The 21,773-nt window shown below is 37.7% G+C and overlaps 2 protein-coding genes across 2 annotated transcripts; both read left to right on the top strand.

The window, feature by feature from the left end:
- Positions 1-7,076: 7,076 nt before the first annotated feature.
- mob1a (MOB kinase activator 1A) lies at positions 7,077-13,186 on the top strand. Its single transcript, XM_026940023.3, has 6 exons — positions 7,077-7,298; positions 10,601-10,767; positions 11,108-11,201; positions 11,281-11,414; positions 12,019-12,182; positions 12,371-13,186. Exons 1-6 carry the CDS (start codon positions 7,285-7,287, stop codon positions 12,446-12,448), a joined length of 651 nt encoding a protein of 216 aa, XP_026795824.1. The 5' UTR covers positions 7,077-7,284; the 3' UTR covers positions 12,449-13,186.
- A 2,816-nt stretch (positions 13,187-16,002) lies between these two features.
- Positions 16,003-21,530, top strand: dguok (deoxyguanosine kinase). Its single transcript, XM_026939573.3, has 7 exons — positions 16,003-16,367; positions 16,926-17,044; positions 17,235-17,431; positions 17,527-17,674; positions 19,318-19,433; positions 19,648-19,747; positions 19,948-21,530. Exons 1-7 carry the CDS (start codon positions 16,118-16,120, stop codon positions 19,972-19,974), a joined length of 957 nt encoding a protein of 318 aa, XP_026795374.1. The 5' UTR covers positions 16,003-16,117; the 3' UTR covers positions 19,975-21,530.
- The last annotated feature ends 243 nt before the right edge of the window (positions 21,531-21,773 follow it).

The raw sequence follows: 21,773 nt of genomic DNA, 5'->3' as shown, positions 1-21,773 counted from the left end.
GCTGTAACTACACTAACGCAACTGTAACTACACTAACACAGCTGTAAATACACTAACGCAGCTGTGACTACACTAACGCAGCTGTGACTACACTAACACAACTGTAACTACACTAATGTAACTGTAGCTACACTAATGCAGCTGTAACTACACTAACGTAGCTGTAACTACACTAATGCAACTGTAACCGCACTAATGTAACTGTAACTACACTAACACAGCTGTAACTACACTAATGCAACTGTAACTACACTAACACAACAGTAACTACACTAACGCAGCTGTAACTACACTAACGCAGCTGTAACCACATTAACGCAACAGTAACCACAGTAACGCAGTTGTAACTACACTAATGCAGCTGTAACCACACTAACGCAACAGTAACTACACTAACGCAGCTGTAACTACACTAATGCAACTGTAACTACACTAATGCAACTGTAACTACACTAACGCAGCTGTAACTACACCAATGCAACTGTAACTACACTAACGCAGCTGTAACTACACCAACGTGGCTGTAACTACACCAACGCGGCTGTAACTACACTAACGCGGCTGTAACTACACTAACACAACTGTAAATACACTAACGCAGCTGTGACTACACTAACGCAGCTGTGACTACACTAACACAACTGTAACTACACTAATGTAACTGTAGCTACACTAATGCAGCTGTAACTACACTAACGTAGCTGTAACTACACTAACGCAACTGTAACCGCACTAATGTAACTGTAACTACACTAATGCAGCTGTAACTACACTAATATAACTGTAACTACACTAACACAACTGTAACTACACTAACGCAGCTGTAACTACACTAATGTAACTGTAACTACACTAACGCAGCTGTAACTACACTAACACAACTGTAACTACACTAATGTAACTGTAACTACACTAATGCAACTGTAACTAAACTAACGCAGCTGTAACTACACTAATGTAACTGTAACTACACTAACGCAACTGTAACTACACTAATGTAACTGTAACTACACTAACGCAACTGTAACTACACTAACGCAGCTGTAACTACATTAACGCAACTGTAACTACACTAATGTAACTGTAACTACACTAACGCAGCTGTAACTACACTAACACAACTGTAACTACACTAACGCAGCTGTAACTACACTAATGTAACTGTAACTACACTAATGTAGCTGTAACTACACTAATGTAACTGTAACTACACTAACGCAGCTGTAACTACACTGGACTCTCTCGTCTTTGCTGTTTCCTTTTTCTCTGCGGCGGTGCAAACACTTCCTGTTTCCTGTTCACTTTGTTTAAAGTTTTGAAACTTCGGCAAGTACGTTATTTACATCGGTTTGTTTCCTCAACCCAGAATCTGGTTAAGACTTTTTGCTCTGGGTAACTTGGACTTAACTCTGTTTGGAAGATTCGTTGGAAGCAAAGTTAACGGAAATGAGCTTCTTATTGTAAGTAACGGTGGCTAGCTGACTAGTTAGTCCGCAGTCTGTTATTATGCAGCGACGTGGTCATTGTTTGGAGATAACTAGACATATTCCTGTTGAATAATCTCAGCTGGAACGAAGTACTGTAACTACAGTAACGCAAGAGTAACCACATTAATGCAAGAGTAATCACAGTAATGCAGCTGTAACTACACTAACGCAACTGTAACTACACTAACGCAAGAGTAACCACACTAACGTGACAGTAACCACACTAATGCAGCTGTAACCACACTAACGCAACTGTAACCACACTAACGCAACAGTAAACCACAATAACGCAGTTGTAACTACACTAACGCAGCTGTAACCACACTAACGCAGCTGTAACCACAGTAATGCAGCTGTGACTACACTGACGCAACTGTAACTACACTAATGCAACTGTAACTACAGTAACGCAACAGTAACCACAGTAAAGCAACAGTAACTACACTAACGCAGCTGTGACTACACTAATGCAGCTGTAACCACAGTAATGCAGCTGTGACTACACTAATGCAGCTGTGACTACACTAATGCAACTGTAACTACACTAATGCAGCTGTGACTACACTAACACAGCTGTAACTACACTAATGCAACTGTAACTACACTAACGCAACAGTAACTACACTAACGCAGCTGTAACTACACTAACGCAGCTGTAACCACATTAATGCAACAGTAACCACAGTAATGCAGTTGTAACTACACTAATGCAGCTGTAACCACACTAACGCAACAGTAACTACACTAACGCAGCTGTAACTACACTAACGCAGCTGTAACTACACCAATGCAACTGTAACTACACTAACGCAGCTGTAACTACACCAACGCGGCTGTAACTACACTAACGCAACTGTAACTACACTAACACAACTGTAAATACACTAACGCAGCTGTGACTACACTAACGCAGCTGTGACTACACTAACACAACTGTAACTACACTAATGTAACTGTAGCTACACTAATGCAGCTGTAACTACACTAATGTAGCTGTAACTACACTAATGCAACTGTAACCGCACTAATGTAACTGTAACTACACTAACACAGCTGTAACTACACTAATGCAACTGTAACTACACTAACACAACAGTAACTACACTAACGCAGCTGTAACTACACTAACGCAGCTGTAACCACATTAACGCAACAGTAACCACAGTAACGCAGTTGTAACTACACTAATGCAGCTGTAACCACACTAACGCAACAGTAACTACACTAACGCAGCTGTAACTACACTAATGCAACTGTAACTACACTAATGCAACTGTAACTACACTAACGCAGCTGTAACTACACCAATGCAACTGTAACTACACTAACGCAGCTGTAACTACACCAACGTGGCTGTAACTACACCAACGCGGCTGTAACTACACTAACGCGGCTGTAACTACACTAACACAACTGTAAATACACTAACGCAGCTGTGACTACACTAACGCAGCTGTGACTACACTAACACAACTGTAACTACACTAATGTAACTGTAGCTACACTAATGCAGCTGTAACTACACTAACGTAGCTGTAACTACACTAACGCAACTGTAACCGCACTAATGTAACTGTAACTACACTAATGCAGCTGTAACTACACTAATATAACTGTAACTACACTAACACAACTGTAACTACACTAACGCAGCTGTAACTACACTAATGTAACTGTAACTACACTAACGCAGCTGTAACTACACTAACACAACTGTAACTACACTAATGTAACTGTAACTACACTAATGCAACTGTAACTAAACTAACGCAGCTGTAACTACACTAATGTAACTGTAACTACACTAACGCAACTGTAACTACACTAATGTAACTGTAACTACACTAACGCAACTGTAACTACACTAACGCAGCTGTAACTACATTAACGCAACTGTAACTACACTAATGTAACTGTAACTACACTAACGCAGCTGTAACTACACTAACACAACTGTAACTACACTAACGCAGCTGTAACTACACTAATGTAACTGTAACTACACTAATGTAGCTGTAACTACACTAATGTAACTGTAACTACACTAACGCAGCTGTAACTACACTGGACTCTCTCGTCTTTGCTGTTTCCTTTTTCTCTGCGGCGGTGCAAACACTTCCTGTTTCCTGTTCACTTTGTTTAAAGTTTTGAAACTTCGGCAAGTACGTTATTTACATCGGTTTGTTTCCTCAACCCAGAATCTGGTTAAGACTTTTTGCTCTGGGTAACTTGGACTTAACTCTGTTTGGAAGATTCGTTGGAAGCAAAGTTAACGGAAATGAGCTTCTTATTGTAAGTAACGGTGGCTAGCTGACTAGTTAGTCCGCAGTCTGTTATTATGCAGCGACGTGGTCATTGTTTGGAGATAACTAGACATATTCCTGTTGAATAATCTCAGCTGGAACGAAGTACTGTAACTACAGTAATGCAAGAGTAACCACATTAATGCAAGAGTAATCACAGTAATGCAGCTGTAACTACACTAACGCAACTGTAACTACACTAACGCAAGAGTAACCACACTAAAGTGACAGTAACCACACTAATGCAGCTGTAACCACACTAACGCAACTGTAACCACACTAACGCAACAGTAAACCACAATAACGCAGTTGTAACTACACTAACGCAGCTGTAACCACACTAACGCAGCTGTAACCACAGTAATGCAGCTGTGACTACACTGACGCAACTGTAACTACACTAATGCAACTGTAACTACAGTAACGCAACAGTAACCACAGTAAAGCAACAGTAACTACACTAACGCAGCTGTGACTACACTAATGCAGCTGTAACCACAGTAATGCAGCTGTGACTACACTAATGCAGCTGTGACTACACTAATGCAACTGGAACTACACTAATGCAGCTGTGACTACACTAACACAGCTGTAACTACACTAATGCAACTGTAACTACACTAACGCAACAGTAACTACACTAACGCAGCTGTAACTACACTAACGCAGCTGTAACCACATTAATGCAACAGTAACCACAGTAATGCAGTTGTAACTACACTAATGCAGCTGTAACCACACTAACGCAACAGTAACTACACTAACGCAGCTGTAACTACACTAATGCAACTGTAACTACACTAACGCAGCTGTAACTACACCAATGCAACTGTAACTACACTAACGCGGCTGTAACTACACCAACGCGGCTGTAACTACACCAACGCGGCTGTAACTACACTAATGCGGCTGTAACTACACTAACACAACTGTAAATACACTAACGCAGCTGTGACTACACTAACGCAGCTGTGACTACACTAATGTAGCTGTAACTACACTAACGTAGCTGTAACTACACTAACGCAACTGTAACCGCACTAATGTAACTGTAACTCCACTAATGCAGCTGTAACTACACTAATATAACTGTAACTACACTAACACAACTGTAACTACACTAACGCAGCTGTAACTACACTAATGCAGCTATAACTACACTAACACAACTGTAACTACACTAGTGTAACTGTAACTACACTAACGCAACTGTAACTACACTAATGTAACCGTAACTACACTAACGCAACTGTAACTACACTAATGTAACTGTAACTACACTAATGTAACTGTAACTACACTAACGCAACTGTAACTACACTAACGCAGCTGTAACTACACTAACGCAACTGTAACTACACTAATGTAACTGTAACTACACTAACGCAGCTGTAACTACACTAATGTAACTGTAACTACACTAACGCAACTGTAACTACACTAGTGTAACTGTAACTACACTAACGCAGCTGTAACTACACTAATGTAACTGTAACTACACTAACGCAGCTGTAACTACACTAATGTAACTGTAACTACACTAACGCAACTGTAACTACACTAGTGTAACTGTAACTACACTAACGCAGCTGTAACTACACTAATGTAACTGTAACTACACTAACGCAGCTGTAACTACACTAATGTAACTGTAACTACACTAATGTAACTGTAACTACACTAACGCAGCTGTAACTACACTAACACAACTGTAACTACACTAACGCAGCTGTAACTACACTAATGTAACTGTAACTACACTAACGTAGCTGTAACTACACTAACACAACTGTAACTACACTAACGCAGCTGTAACTACACTAATGTAACTGTAACTACACTAACGCAGCTGTAACTACACTAACGTAACTGTAACTACACTAACGCAGCTGTAACTACACTAACGCAGCTGTAACTACACTAACGCAGCTGTAACTACACTAATGTAACTGTAACTACACTAACGTAGCTGTAACTACACTAACACAACTGTAACTACACTAACGCAACAGTAACTACACTAACGCAGCTGTAACTACACTAACGCAGCTGTAACCACATTAATGCAACAGTAACCACAGTAATGCAGTTGTAACTACACTAATGCAGCTGTAACCACACTAACGCAACAGTAACTACACTAACGCAGCTGTAACTACACTAATGCAACTGTAACTACACTAACGCAGCTGTAACTACACCAATGCAACTGTAACTACACTAACGCGGCTGTAACTACACCAACGCGGCTGTAACTACACCAACGCGGCTGTAACTACACTAATGCGGCTGTAACTACACTAACACAACTGTAAATACACTAACGCAGCTGTGACTACACTAACGCAGCTGTGACTACACTAATGTAGCTGTAACTACACTAACGTAGCTGTAACTACACTAACGCAACTGTAACCGCACTAATGTAACTGTAACTCCACTAATGCAGCTGTAACTACACTAATATAACTGTAACTACACTAACACAACTGTAACTACACTAACGCAGCTGTAACTACACTAATGCAGCTATAACTACACTAACACAACTGTAACTACACTAGTGTAACTGTAACTACACTAACGCAACTGTAACTACACTAATGTAACCGTAACTACACTAACGCAACTGTAACTACACTAATGTAACTGTAACTACACTAATGTAACTGTAACTACACTAACGCAACTGTAACTACACTAACGCAGCTGTAACTACACTAACGCAACTGTAACTACACTAATGTAACTGTAACTACACTAACGCAGCTGTAACTACACTAATGTAACTGTAACTACACTAACGCAACTGTAACTACACTAGTGTAACTGTAACTACACTAACGCAGCTGTAACTACACTAATGTAACTGTAACTACACTAACGCAGCTGTAACTACACTAATGTAACTGTAACTACACTAACGCAACTGTAACTACACTAGTGTAACTGTAACTACACTAACGCAGCTGTAACTACACTAATGTAACTGTAACTACACTAACGCAGCTGTAACTACACTAATGTAACTGTAACTACACTAATGTAACTGTAACTACACTAACGCAGCTGTAACTACACTAACACAACTGTAACTACACTAACGCAGCTGTAACTACACTAATGTAACTGTAACTACACTAACGTAGCTGTAACTACACTAACACAACTGTAACTACACTAACGCAGCTGTAACTACACTAATGTAACTGTAACTACACTAACGCAGCTGTAACTACACTAACGTAACTGTAACTACACTAACGCAGCTGTAACTACACTGGACTCTCTCGTCTTTGCTGTTTCCTTTTTCTCTGCGGCGGTGCAAACACTTCCTGTTTCCTGTTCACTTTGTTTAAAGTTTTGAAACTTCGGCAAGTACGTTATTTACATCGGTTTGTTTCCTCAACCCAGAATCTGGTTAAGACTTTTTGCTCTGCGTAACTTGGACTTAACGCTGTTTGGAAGATTCGTTGGAAGCAAAGTTAACGGAAATGAGCTTCTTATTGTAAGTAACGGTGGCTAGCTGACTAGTTAGTCCGCAGTCTGTTATTATGCAGCGACGTGGTCATTGTTTGGAGATAACTAGACATATTCCTGTTGAATAATCTCAGCTGGAACGAAGTACACACGAAGTGAATACTTATGCTTAAAGTACGCCTAGTTAGTTACTAACTAGCCCATAGTTAGTGTAACCTTTCTACTGATGAGGCTCAGGCCAGCTTTATGACTAACGTCAGTTAGCCAACAGCACTACAACCATGATAAGATTTTAACAAATATATTAGATATTAGTTTTATATTGTGTAACATCGTTGTGAGATTAGAATTTAAATATCAATCCCCTGGACGCCTTTATTAGGCCGTGTTTTCTCTTCCTGGAAAGCTCTCTGTGAAGCTTCCGCTAAAGCACTGAGGAGAAATGATCAGGTTATTAAAGCAGCTGTCCTTTTGGCAAGATGATTAAAGCCCGAACTGATGGTGAACTTTAGCTTACACGAAAGAAAATATGCAAATGAATTAAAGCAGTTAAAAGTGCCTTGTTTAATTTTAGAACTTGGGCTAGCCTCTTAAAGCCAAAAATGACAGTACCTTGTCATGTCCTTGGCCTATTGCACACAACTGATCTTTATCCATATCATTTTTCCTTTCTTTCTTTCTTTTCTTTTTTTAAATCTGTTTCTCGCAAACTTCCATATGTAATAACTTTTTATGACATATCAACATACATGCATGGACAGGGAAAATAAAGTATAAGCAATAAAACACTGTGTGCTGCTGTTATAGAAAAATAACAACAGGGTGGTTTGATGCAGCTGACTATCCTGACCATCCCAATAATTCTCCTATAAAAGCACATCCTGAAGTCTTTAATTTTTCTTATACCACAGCAATTTGCCAGTGATTCCATTTTTGTGCTTATAAGCAATATCACACGAGCAAGAGTGCTGGTATAGTGAACATCAACATGGCTATGATTCGGCTCTAGGCACGAGGCCGCAGGTAGTCGTACTGATATTCAGTACAACAGCATGATTGTAAGTATGATATTGCTTTTATACCACAGTTCTGTGAACAAGAAATGAATATCAAGTAACTGACATTTCAGACACAGTATGTGCAAATATTTTGTTTCTTTTTGCTCAGTGAACAAAACTAGTTCCCAAAGAAGCCACTGCTGGATGCGTGTTGCCATGCCAACATACAGACTGATTGACAGCCTGTAATAAGTGTAGTAACGATTTCAATATAATGAACTATAGCTAGAATTGGAATTTTATGTAGAACACAGAAAAGTGGACTGATACAAACAGTGAAATGTCCCAGTGCGGTTATACTAAATATCAGCACTGTTGGAACGCCACTTGTCCAATCAAATTAGAGGACTAACAATTGTATAATAAAGAACAACATGTCATAACCATTTATAGTCGCATTTAATGTTGTAGAAAGTTATATATAAATGTATAAATACATTTATAAATACAACTTATAAATTGGGACCTCTAGTGTTCAGACTGTGTAATTCCATTAGATACATAATTAATAGAAAGCTGAGTTCCATGATGTGAATCACACATGAATCCCATGATGCACATTGTGAAATGTTTGGATCGCAGTGTATTGTGTCATGATGTATCTTTACACCCCAAGTAAATATAATGACTTCTAATAATCTACATTTGTTGTTTGACCTTTGTATATGGAATAAGGTATATGATAATTAAACATAAAATGACTGTTGGATGAGTGAGAATATCTGAATTTTCATGAGCTCCAGCCCTATGTAACTGCCATCCACATCCACTATCTGAATATTTATTTATCATGATTGTATCAATCACTCATATTGAGAGAATTTGAGAGATTTTAATCAAGTAAAAGTGAACTCAGTTGGATTATATGTAAATTTCAGTGGTAGAGCCTCAGAACCTCTGGACTGTAAAAGATTACTCTGGCATTTATAGCACCAGACTCCAGACTAGCTGTAGGTGAATCTACTTTGAAGACCTTGGATGCATTTAATTTTCTCTTTGTGTTATACAATTAAAGAATTACTAGTATTGTGAATGTGTAATTCCACCCCAGTAGAAGGATTTTCCTGATATCAGTTTTGCGTTGCTGTGTGCTAATACTGGATGACTTTTTTTCCCAGAGCCAATCAGGGTCTCATTCATTCAGCTCCCCACAGAAATGGCGGTAGACGTACTTGCAGAAAAATGCAACCTTTCTCTTTTGGGACCCTTGGAACCATAAAAATAAATGCAAAGAAGTGCAAAGATTGTCTTGGGCTCTGAAACATTATCAACATGCAACATAACTACAATGCCTTGCATAAGCAAACAGCATTATGCAGACCAAGGATCAAAAGTCCAGGACAAAGTTCTGAAAAAGTATCAATCAGAGTTTGATTATAAAGTAATACCCTAAACTCTGAACATCTTGTGTTGTACCATTAAATCCATAATGATGAAACCAAAATTAAACATTTTGGCCTTGGCACAACGTGCTAGTTTTTGCAGAACCCCAACACAGCTCATCAACCTGAGAATGTGGTGAAGCATGGTAGTGGTAGCATCATGTTGTGGAGATGCTTTTTGTCTTCAAGGACTCTGATCAGATAAACTGGTCAGATACAGGGCAATCCTATAAGAAGATCTGTTACAGTCTGCAAAAGACTTAAGACTGGGGCGGAGGTTTACCTTCCAACAGGACAATGACCCAGAGCACAATGACCCAGAGCACACTGCCAAGGATCCACTAGATTGGTTTAAACCCAAGAACCTGAACATGTTAGAATGCCCCAGTCAAAGCCAAGCCCTCAGTCTGATTGAGAATCTGTGGCAAGACTTGAAAATTGCTGTTCACAAGTTGTCTCCATCCAGTCTGACAGAGCTTGTGCAGTTTTGCCAAGAGGAATGGGCACAAATAACATGACACAGATGTGCAAAGCAGATATCCCAGCTGTATTTGCAGCTGAAGGTGTTTCTACCAAGTATTGACCCAGAGGGGTGAATACTTGTGCAACCTGTTTTTTTTTTTGTTTATTTAACCTTTATGTCACAAAAAAGAAATTTTTGCACCTTCAAATGTTAGACATATTGTGTAACACTAAAAAATGTAGAAGAGTTCAAGGTGGGTCAATACCTATACAAGGCATGGTAATATAAGAATTTTATCACAATTTTTCTTGGAAAAAAACAGGTTTGTGCAGGTGATCGATTCTGCAAAGCTGTTATGCAGGGACACTCAGATTTGATCAACATCTGACTGAAAAAGTGAAAAAAGTTGATTGTGTGTTTACTTTAGTGGCAGTCGGTCTTCAAAGACATTCAAACCAAAGAAAAACATTCCAGAGGGTTCTCACCAGTATGAGCTCTTGAAACATGCTGAAGCAACATTGGGAAGTGGTAACCTTCGGGCTGCTGTGATGTTACCAGAAGGAGAAGACCTTAATGAATGGATCGCTGTTAATAGTAAGTGTGTATGTCTGCATGCTTGTCCATTAAAACTTTTAGCAGTATTATCTTAATAAAACATCATGTGAAACAGTTTAAGGGATCTACATGTGAGGTTTGTACATTTTAAAATATATGCAATTATTGTAGTGTTTTCAAGATTAGTGATTATCCAAAACTCTTAATTTTGTATTTTCCAAACAGATTAAAAAATTCTCTTTAGTTTAGTCTTATTTTTTTGGTGGACAGTTTATTGCAAGTAAATTTAATTTGTAGTAAAATCTTTCTTCCTTCATTCTATATAAGTCAGACAATGTGATCTGGGTCTTGTCATTCCTAATAACTACTTTTATTTTAGCTGTCGACTTCTTCAACCAGATCAACATGCTGTATGGCACCATCACTGAATTCTGCACTGAAACCAACTGCCCTGTCATGTCTGCAGGGCCCAAGTAGGAAGAAATCCCATATTTTGTTATTTGATACATAAATACAACTGGATGGTTTACAGTATCTCTTATGTTTCTGCAGATATGAATATCACTGGGCTGATGGTACCAACATAAAGAAACCAATCAAATGCTCGGCTCCAAAATACATTGACTACTTGATGACTTGGGTCCAAGATCAGCTGGATGATGAAACCCTATTTCCTTCCAAAATTGGTTAGCATGGCATATGGATAAGTAAGGAATATATACAGTATGTAAATGGATAAGAAAGCAATTAAATAATGGGGTGAGCTAATATAAGAAACCTACGTGCATTAAATGCCATTCAGCATGTGCCTACCTCCTGAGTGGCACTAAAAAGACCAATACTTGTGGACATGTGTGAAGTGGTGCCATGGAGTTCACCATTTACCAAATTTTACAAACTGAATGTTACTTTGTTGTCACTCATGTGTCATCAGCATAGTGTACCAGGGGCCTTTTATAGTCTGCACACGTTGGCTCTCGTTCACGGTCTTGTGGTGACGCCTTAGCTATTAGCCAGCAAGGAAACAAGCAAACAGGAATACCTCAGTAGTTATGAAGGAAACCACCCTGGGCCTCCATTCAGTTGTAGAATTATGGGTACACACGTAACCTTCTGATTTTTTTTCTGGTGGGTTTGCCTCAGAAAGGATACCTAATGTGTGACCTTCAAGGACAGCTGTTTGTTAAGGAGGTGGTCTTAATAGTTCATTTTTGGAACTTGACATCCCCCTACAATTAACTAGACAGTGTAGTATATGATTGCACAATGACATTTTTTTCTTCTTTCTAGGTGTGCCTTTCCCAAAAAACTTCATGTCAGTGGCTAAAACAATTCTGAAGCGTTTGTTCAGAGTCTATGCTCACATTTACCACCAGCACTTTGACTCTGTCATGCAGCTACAGGAGGAGGCCCATCTCAACACTTCTTTCAAGCATTTCATCTTCTTTGTGCAGGTGATAGGGCTTGGCTGGGGGATTTATAAGTAGCATACTTTTTTTTTAATCATACTTTGCTGAACACAAATATCTGGCAACTTCTCAGGGTAGATGATAAACCATAAATGATGTGTCTGACATTAAATCTTTTCATTTTAATCATTTTGTTTTTTTCTCCCCCTTTTTGTTTGCATGCACATGGACAGGAATTTAACCTGATTGACCGCAGAGAGCTGGTTCCTCTGCAGGAACTTATCGAGAAACTAGGCACCAAGGACCGATAAAAAACTTACAAATATATGTATCACCGAAATATTTCTCCTTTTGTTCAGAGAATTTTAAAGCCACAGTCAGTACATTTAGGAATAAAAGTATATTTTAACAATGTACTGACTGTAGATTAACAATGTTTGTATGTACTTGTCTTTTTATTTGGGCTTCATGAACTATACAAATGTTGGACAAAGTAGATGGGAGATAGAAACTGCAGGCAGATTTTTATATTAAACATTTTATTGTTTTATATTCAAGCATTTGATCTTTTTAATATAACAGGGAAAAACCAAATACAACACCTTTTTCAGTTGAAGGTATTGAAGGTGAATGGAGCAAAAGTTTATAGGTTTCTGTGAGTAACACGTGTACATTCTTGCTAGGGTCTAACATTTCTTTCATGCGGAAAGTTATTATGGACATACTGTAGGTCAGTATTTTTGCTTTGAAATTTAGACTGTAACAGTAATGTTACTGTCTACAAGCTGCTGATTATACTCATTTACAAAATGCTGATTTTTTCCTTGCATTGAATATCACCATTATTTCTTTTCTTTGATAGCCCGGAGGCATTGAAAAGTATAGTTGGCTCCAATGAAAAATGAATGAACTGTTGATCATCTAAATGACTGTTTATTTTTCTTTTTCTTTTTTTTTCAAATTTGTATCATTAAGCATGGTGTTGTGCAGGACTTTTCAGGACTATGAATAACTTTTTAAGATGAAGATTAAAGCTATATTTGCATCAATATTAGGGTTGTCTGTAAAATTTTAAATGGTCTTGACAGACCTGCAGTAGAGATGAAACACTTGGCAAGGTTTGTCTGCGTATAGAAAGTATACTCGTTGATCTTTAAAAAACTTGGGGTTAAAGTAGTCTTAAAAATGACCTTTAGAGTTCTGTTCCCATATATGTAGGTGATCTGTTAGTTCTACCTTTCTCGCTCTCTCTTAAACTCTGTAATGCTACAGCTTTAAGAACTATTTTCTGTACTCTTATACATTTAATCTCAGGTCTGTTTATTTCAGTGTGTCATCATACAAGATTATTTTTCAGATAAACAATCTCAAAAATTCAATTTACAGATTTCATATTATTTATCTGTTTAGAGCCCTTTTTATCAGATGTGTTTCAGTTGTGAATGATCAACTATGTCTTGTCAGGATGTTTCGTAATTCAGTTAAAGGCTGTATATATATATATATATATATATATATATATATATATATATATATATATATATATATATATATATATACATATATTTGAAGAATTATGTAATATGGCATAGACATAATTCAAAGATATTGTGCGTTATATCTTGAACATTTTCTCCAACAACTGTTTATTTAATGATACTTTATAATAAATACTAAATAATACTATTGATAATAGGATGAACAGAGTGCCTAAGTAAAAGAAAATACACAGCAGTATTTTCACTTGCTAAGGTATCATTTATGTAGAGCTGTAGAGCATGTCAGAACTACAACTCTTGGCGTTTCTTACCCTCCCTGATAGGCCATGAAACTCCGGCAATTAACTTTAGTCTCCTGGATTTTTTTTTAAAAAAAGGGCTTTTTTTTGTCAGCTTAAATTGGAATTAGTAAACAAATTCAAAGTCCGAGCATGCGAGTTTATTTGAGATGCATGAGACATGACTTCCAAAATAGTGTGATGTTTGAACACTGTGTGTGTGAACAATAAAGTCCTGTCTAAAATCTGTATTATATACACTGCCTACAAAACTGCTTGTTGGGTATTTAATATAGTCAAAAATATATTTAGCTTGCATTTATACCTATACAAGGTTGGCCGCTCCAGTGTCCAGGGTTGTGTGAAAAAATTAGCCCAAACAAACCTCAAACCTCAAATGCTTTTATATTTTGATGCTTATAAATTCCAATGTCAGTTAATCATCATTGCCAAATGCATAGTACTGTATTATTTTAAGGAAATATAGGGTGAATTCAGATATATTGGGATAGTTTTTGAATTTACACCTTGTCTAAGCTTTCTTGCTATTAATAATACAAAATACCCAACACATTATACAGCTCTGAAATCCTCAACCTTTTGACTATCTACATGTGAAGGAAAAAATGTTTATAAGATATGTAGGATCTACATGACCAAGATGGAAAGCTTGGCAAGATCCACTTTAACCAGCATATTCATTAACTATTCCCAGTAGAGCCATCAAATCAACTGAATTCAATTTCATATGGAAAAACAAAGTGCATTACCATAATAAGGGTATACTGACAAAAGACTACAAGGAGGGTGGTCTACAAGCAAATGATTTTTGAATGTATTGATGGTACTCTTAAAATCAACTGGTTAAGACAATTTTAAACTTACCATAATAGTGTTTGGTTTCAGTCCCCAGGGAAATTTTTAATAAATTACTGGGGAATAGATTTTGATGTGGTGTAGAAATGATGTGATTTCAGACTTTCCTCATTTCATCAGCAGGTTTTACTGGACACTTTTACACAATCCCAACTTCATTCCACACTCAACCCCTATTTGGAATAATAGGTATATATTCTTGAATCACAAGCCTTTATTCTTAAAGACTGGATGGATAAAGGTCTTTGGTCAGCAGTAGAGCTACTAAATGACAGAGGTAAGGTATTAACATGTGAGGAACTCTGCAATAAATATAATCTTCAGTGTACACATAAGACTTCTAATGTAGTTGCCAAAGCCATTCCCTTAAAACATTATATGTATAATTCAGAACACAATTCAGTACACTTCAAATGTAAATCCTTGTATATTCTCTTTGAAAATCAGGAAAGTTGACTTGGATAGTAGTAATCTCTAATAACAAAATTATTAGTAATATTTTTTCTAATGAACTTTAGCCAAGTAAGTCCAATAAGAATAACAATACATAGTAAATTCCTTTCATTTCCCATTCCTCTAGAGTCAAAGAAAATCATTGCAGAATTCTTAACAACTTATATCCAACTAGTTTTTTTTTTTTTTTTTAAAAATCACATTTAAAATGAAGCATAAAATGTTTTTCTCCCCATGTAATGTCAATGATGAGACAACAGCTCATGTGTTTTATGACTGTATATTTGTAAAGAGTTTGAGAAGATGTGCATAGCTGCGTAAGTTCCTGGAATCAATAATAATATTTTGTGTGAAATGTATTGTTTATCGTTGCCAAGTTTGCCTAAAAGCAGCACTTCTTTCCGAGGCTTTCACAATTATATTGTAATTTTCTTCACTTCCTTTAAAAATATGCAAAAAGGCCGTGGAAAGGAACTATTGTATCTGCTGTGTGAATTAGGATTCTTTGAATTATTGTTTTCCTTTATTTTTTTTCCGTTATTCTTTTCGGGAAGACATGGGCATATTTGCACATTTTGTATGCTTTATACTTTTTTATATGCCTTTGAAATACGTTTAAAAAAAAGACCCTTTTAATTTGAAGGTAAAACAAAAACGAAAAAACAAATGACCCGGACATACTTTTGCAATTTTGCCCACGTGATCACCTTTTAGCGCGAATGAAAACAACAAGGTCACGTGTCAGTTGTTTAACGCATGCGCAGAGTTCCTATTGCGCCCTCATGCGACTTTGTCGTCAGTTCTTGTGCACTGGAGTTTGAGTAGACTCTGTGTGGAAGCACGCGTTAACATGCGCGAAGTTTAAACTGAAGGCATGTCTGCTCACTGTGCGCCCTTTAAGCGTATGTTAAAGCGTATTACGTCTGACTTGAAATTATGCGTCCCGTGTTCCTGGCTTCACTGTACAGTCGGCTTCTCTCATGGCAGAGTGAGTGTGAACACGCAGTTAGAGAGGGTTATGGAGCCACGGCGTTTCCTTCAGCACTCGTCCCAGCGCCATTCAACTAATCAAACAATGGATGCAATAGCACGTGTAAAGAGGCTCTCTATTGAGGGCAACATAGGTAGGGAATAATTTAATTACTAACTTCCTTTTAATCCCTGTACGTGCTTTAAATGTTATACATATGATTCTTGCGTGCATGAGGACAGCAGGTGTTCTCCGGTGTGGTCCAGCTCTTTTATTCTTAGAGATACAGCCTTGTGGCTTTTCTGCAAAATGTTCTACACTAATGTAAGAATGACTGAAGGCATACTTTTGAGGTGCAGCCCTGATGTTGGCTTTTCTTGAACAAGACCATTTAACCCCAAACTGCATGTTTAGTTTGGATTCTGTCTCACTTGTAATTTGGATAAAAACATATGCCAAAGGAACTAATGGAAAACTGTTGCTTATAGTTGCATTAAACTGTGACAGTACAATGAGTGTGAAACACCTAAAGAACTAAAAACACCGCTAACCTGCAGAAACTGTTATACAAATGTATGACTATCTAACTAAAATTAAAAGTAATGAATACTGAAAACAAGATTGTCAAAGCAGATGTAAATTGTTATTATTCCAGTTGAATTCCTGTTGTTATTTGTTATGTTATGCTATATGTGTCTTTTGGAAACTTCAGCGGTCGGGAAGTCCACTTTTGCAAGGTTGCTGAGCAACGCAGGGCGAAACTGGGAGGTCACACCTGAACCTGTTAGCAAATGGCAAAATGTTGAAGAGGCAATTTCACAAATAAGACAGGTATGAATCTCCTTGTAATTGTTGTTAATCGATGCCTTTCAGAAACTGGGTTTTGGACCACTCATGGATACAATGACTGAAGAGAAGTGGTGGCTCAGAACTGTAATCCAACAATGGCTGCTTTCATCGTGAACCTGATAACATTTCCTGTTAATATGACATTTCCATTATCCTTGCTGTTTTCCTGTAGCCAGTACCGTCTCCCCAGCAAACAGCCAGCAATCTGTTGCAAATGATGTATCAAGACCCCAAACGCTGGTCCTACACCTTTCAGACATTTTCCTGTATGAGCCGTATGCGCACGCAGCTGCAGCCGCCTCCTGTACGGCTACTGCAAACAAGAGACGTTGCTGTACAGATGTATGAACGTTCCATCTACAGTGACAGGTGAATTCATGTACATGGATATCTTCATTTCAGCATTTTCTCGTCAGTGATTTCCTGTCTGTGATGTTCATGGTGCTATTCCTTTTCCTGTTCAGGTATATTTTTGCTCAGAACATGTTTGAGCTAGGTGGTATAAACTCCACAGAGTGGGCTGTATATCAGGACTGGCATTCCTTTCTTGTTGAGCAGTTTGGTCCTAAGGTACAACTAGAGGGAATCATATACCTTAGGGCGCCTCCTCAGGTCAGTGATGTTAAAAAAAAAAAAAAAGGTAGTATGCATGTTGTGTATGAAATATGAGAATAAAGTGCACAGTCTGTTGTGCATTATTCCTTACTTAAATATGGCATGTCTGCAAAAATAATAAAAAGTAATGCCTCTGGCTATATAAAGCTGGCAGGGAATGTCAGAGTGGAAAAACAAGCAATGAGGTCAAAGGCTGAAGAGGTCTAGGGAGATGTAACAAACAATTTCTGTAGCCTTGAAGGTATTAAGGAACATACTGGCTTCCATTACTCTTTACTGGAAGAAGTTTTAGTACCTCTGAGACTCTTTCTAAGGTGACAACCTGGTCAAACTGAGCAAACAGCGGAGAAGAACTTTATACAGGGAGGTGACCAAAAACCCGAGGACCACTCAGACAGAATTCCAGAGGTTCTGTATAGAGATGGGGGAAAGAAGCAACAATCTCTGTAGTACTTTACCAGTCATTTGTTTTCAGTAGCCAGGTTGAAGTTACTCATTGCTAGGAGTTTGGCAAAAGGTACCTCAGACCATGAGAAACAAGATTCCATGGTATTATGAGACCAGGCAATATTTTTTCCATCTTTAACTGTCCAGTTTCAGTGAACTTGTGCCCAACGTAGCGTTAGATTCCAGTTCTTGGATTACACAAGTGGAACCTGATGTGGTGTTATGCTGTTCCTCAAGGTTCATGTTGTGCGTCCGGAGATGCTTTTTGGCTCATTGTGGTTGTAAAGAGCGGTTATTCAGTTATGTAGTCTTTGTGTCAGCTTGAACCAGTCTGGCCATTCTCCTCTGACCTCTTTCATCAACAAGGCGTTTCCGCTTGCAGGACTGATGCTCACTGAATGTTTTTTGTTTTATACACTAAGCTAGAGTAAACTCTAGAGACTGTTGTGAGTGAAAATTCCAGGAGCTCAGCAATTTCTGAAAAACTCAAAGTAGCCCATTTGGCAATGACATCCATGCCACAGTCACTGAAATTCCCCATTCTGATGTTTTATGTGAACATTAACTGAAGCTCTTTAACAATAGCTGCATGATTTTATTTAGTTCGCTGCTGCCACATGATTGGATAATTAATATTGGATAATTGCATGAATGAGCAGGGGTATAGCTGTTCCTGTTAAAGTGGTCAGGGAGTGTATAAAGGCTAATGGTAGTTTGTATACACCTAAAGTGTGTCAGTTATCTCATAGAAATCCCAGCTGACATTTCCTTACAGTTTGTGCTGTGCATCATTATGCCTCCACTACTAGGTGGTGGAGATACTATGTTTTTGTGTTGTCCATGCATCTGTCTGAGATTCTTTTTAGCGTGATATCTCAAGAACAAGTGGCTAAATGTTTGTAGGATTCATATGGAATTATCACTGTAACCAGCAGTTGAACTGATTATGTTTAGGAAGTGATCCAAACTGGGTCACGGTTACAGCAAGATCAAACGTCTGAAATTATCTTCAATAGCTTCATTCATGTTTGAAGTGTATTTTGAAGGTATTTAAGGCATACAAATTAGTAAAAAGAAAGACTAGACTTATTGGCCTCAGAGGCATCCCTGTCAAGTTCACCTTGTTTTGCAACATACTGTAAATGTTACATAAATTCTAGTCTAGGATGAAATTTATTGCTTGTGTCTCATAGACCTGCATGGAGCGGCTGACCCGCCGGGGTAGAGAAGAGGAAAAGGGAATACAGTTGGACTACCTTGAGACACTACATAAGCAGCATGAGAACTGGCTCATAAACAAATCTACAAAGTGAGTTTGCCTGTCCGTAATTGGCAGGTCATTGGTGTATCATTGTATTATTGGTGGCACTGAAATAAATGTAAACAATAAAAGTAGTGTGTATTGTATATTTATAAATAGCTTTCATAAATTGCTAAGTAGTTATAAACTTAAGAGTCCTCTTACCAACTACTGTAATGCCTAGAGAACAAATAAAATACCAGTTTTGGTCTTTCCACTGTAGGGTTCACTTTGAACACCTAAAAAATATTCCAGTTCTGGTGCTGGATGGTAGTCTGGAGTTTGAGAGTGATTCTGAGATGCAGACCAAGTTTATAACAGAGGTATAGTATGTGTGTGTGTTACTGTGCATGTAATTTTGAATTGAAAAAAATGTTAAATTTATATTTACTCTAATTTCTTTCTTCATATGTCACTGTGTGCATGTGTGTATGTGCAACACACTGCCTAAGGCCTTTGGTTATATTTGTTCTACTTGAGAGAGAGTTCACTATTATTCAGTGATAAAGTATTTTTGTTTTAGGTCACTAACTTCTTACAGGAATTATGAATATCAGAGGAAAGGACCAAACACAAATCCCGGACCTCTGGACCATCTACTGTTTATCCAAGCTTTATACAGTTTGTATTAGCTTTGAATTTTTTTCATTATTTGACAACCTCACATAACTATAAATTATTCATAATAATAAATTCTGCCAAAACTGGAGTATTACCAGAGCTAATACCTTCCAAGAAACATAGACAAGATGCCTCTAAAAGTATATTTGAGGGACAGACTACAGTGTATGCATCTTTTATACATTTGTTACAAGTTCTGAAGACTGTGAAAGCATATATATATATATATATATTTTACCATGGACATTACAGAGATAAAATTATAAATTTATATACATACGTAGAGTATATAGTGAATATAAAAAGTCTACACATATGTTTTAGGGAAAAAAGAAAAAACTTAAAATATCCTGGTTGCACAAGTGTGCACACCCTTTTTATAATGTGACTGTGCTCAGAATTAACCAGTGACATGTTCAAAAGTAATTATCATACATCTGTCATCAATTAAATTATTCTGATTAACCACAAATAAAGATCGGCTCTTTCTGTAGAATTTTCATGACATCATCTTAGTTTCATCCGACTGCTGAAGCCACGGTCCACAAAGACCTTACAAAGCAAGTACAGGATCTTATTGTCGAAAGGCATCGATTAGGTGAGAGGTACAAAAGAATTTCAAAAATATTAGATGTACCATGGAACACCATGAAGGCCATCATCAACAAGTGGAGAAAATGGGGCACCACAGTGACATTACCAAAAACAGGATACCTCTCCAAAATAGATGAAAAACAAGAAGAAAACTTACCAGGGAGGCTGCCAAGAGACCTACAGCAACATTAAAGGAGCTGTAGGAATATCTGGCAACCACTGGTCACTCCCTGCATGTGACAACAATCTCTCACATTCTTCACATGTCCGGGTTATGGGGTAGGATGCCTAGACGGAATCCCTTCCTCCTAGAAAAAACAAACAAACTAAATCACCCTAAACCATGGCAAAATGTGATCTGATGAGAGCAAGGTAGAACCTTTTGGGCAAAATAGAAAATATATTTGGCGCTAAAACAATACGCAGAAGGGTGCCTTTGGATTCACTATACTGATGCTCAGTAATCCTGTGGTTATCAGTGAAATCCCAATTTCTTCAGCTCTCCGATGCAAAAGTCAACACATATACTGGCTTTGTGGAAGAACCATGTGCTTCAAAGGTGAATTAATGACCAAAACAGTCCAAAATAAAAACTCTCTTGATTTTCTATTCATGTTGTTCTTTAGTATTAGCCCTATCTGCATATTGTTATAATATTTTTATTTTTGTAATATGTGCAGTTGTTTATTACTTGATTATGGAAGTCTCTTCATTAATGTTATTTTTGGTTCTCTGTCATGTTTTGGGGAAATGTACTGTGTCTGTAACAGTCTCCTATAGATACATTGTAGTATAAGACCTTATGTTTTCAAAACTGTATTTATTTTTGTGGTTTATTTCTAAGAATAAAAATTTTTTCCACCAAACAAGTGAGTGTATCAGTATTCACAAATAAAGGTTTGCAGTCGATTTCTGATTATCTTGTGAGCCTAAACTACTACTCTTCTCTGCACACACAATCGGGCATGCAAAGTTATGTGGTAATGTGGTACAATTACTTGAGCCACTTCCCCTGCCTGATTTGTGCCACGCAAGCATGGTGTGAATTTTGGCAGGGACGCTGCCATATAGCAAGATTCAGTCTGATCTGTACCAGGCAAGCATTGACCGTTGTATGGTTTGATTCAAATCGCC

Source organism: Pangasianodon hypophthalmus, chromosome 24 (genome assembly GCF_027358585.1).
Source record: "Pangasianodon hypophthalmus isolate fPanHyp1 chromosome 24, fPanHyp1.pri, whole genome shotgun sequence".
NCBI lineage: Eukaryota > Metazoa > Chordata > Actinopteri > Siluriformes > Pangasiidae > Pangasianodon > Pangasianodon hypophthalmus.
The sequence above is the reverse complement of the archived record's forward strand: the minus strand, read 5'-3'. Positions and strand labels throughout refer to the sequence as shown.

Bases quoted from the DNA above. Each gene is read 5' to 3' on its own strand.
- mob1a (XM_026940023.3), top strand. The intron at 11,415-12,018 runs GTTAGCATGGCA...TCTTCTTTCTAG, and splicing joins CCTATTTCCTTCCAAAATTG to GTGTGCCTTTCCCAAAAAAC. The intron at 12,183-12,370 runs GTGATAGGGCTT...GCACATGGACAG, and splicing joins ATTTCATCTTCTTTGTGCAG to GAATTTAACCTGATTGACCG.
- dguok (XM_026939573.3), top strand. From the start codon at position 16,118: ATGTCTGCTCACTGTGCGCCCTTTAAGCGTATGTTAAAGCGTATTACG. The intron at 17,432-17,526 runs GTGAATTCATGT...TTTCCTGTTCAG, and splicing joins CGTTCCATCTACAGTGACAG to GTATATTTTTGCTCAGAACA. The intron at 19,748-19,947 runs GTATAGTATGTG...TTTTTGTTTTAG, and splicing joins AGACCAAGTTTATAACAGAG to GTCACTAACTTCTTACAGGA.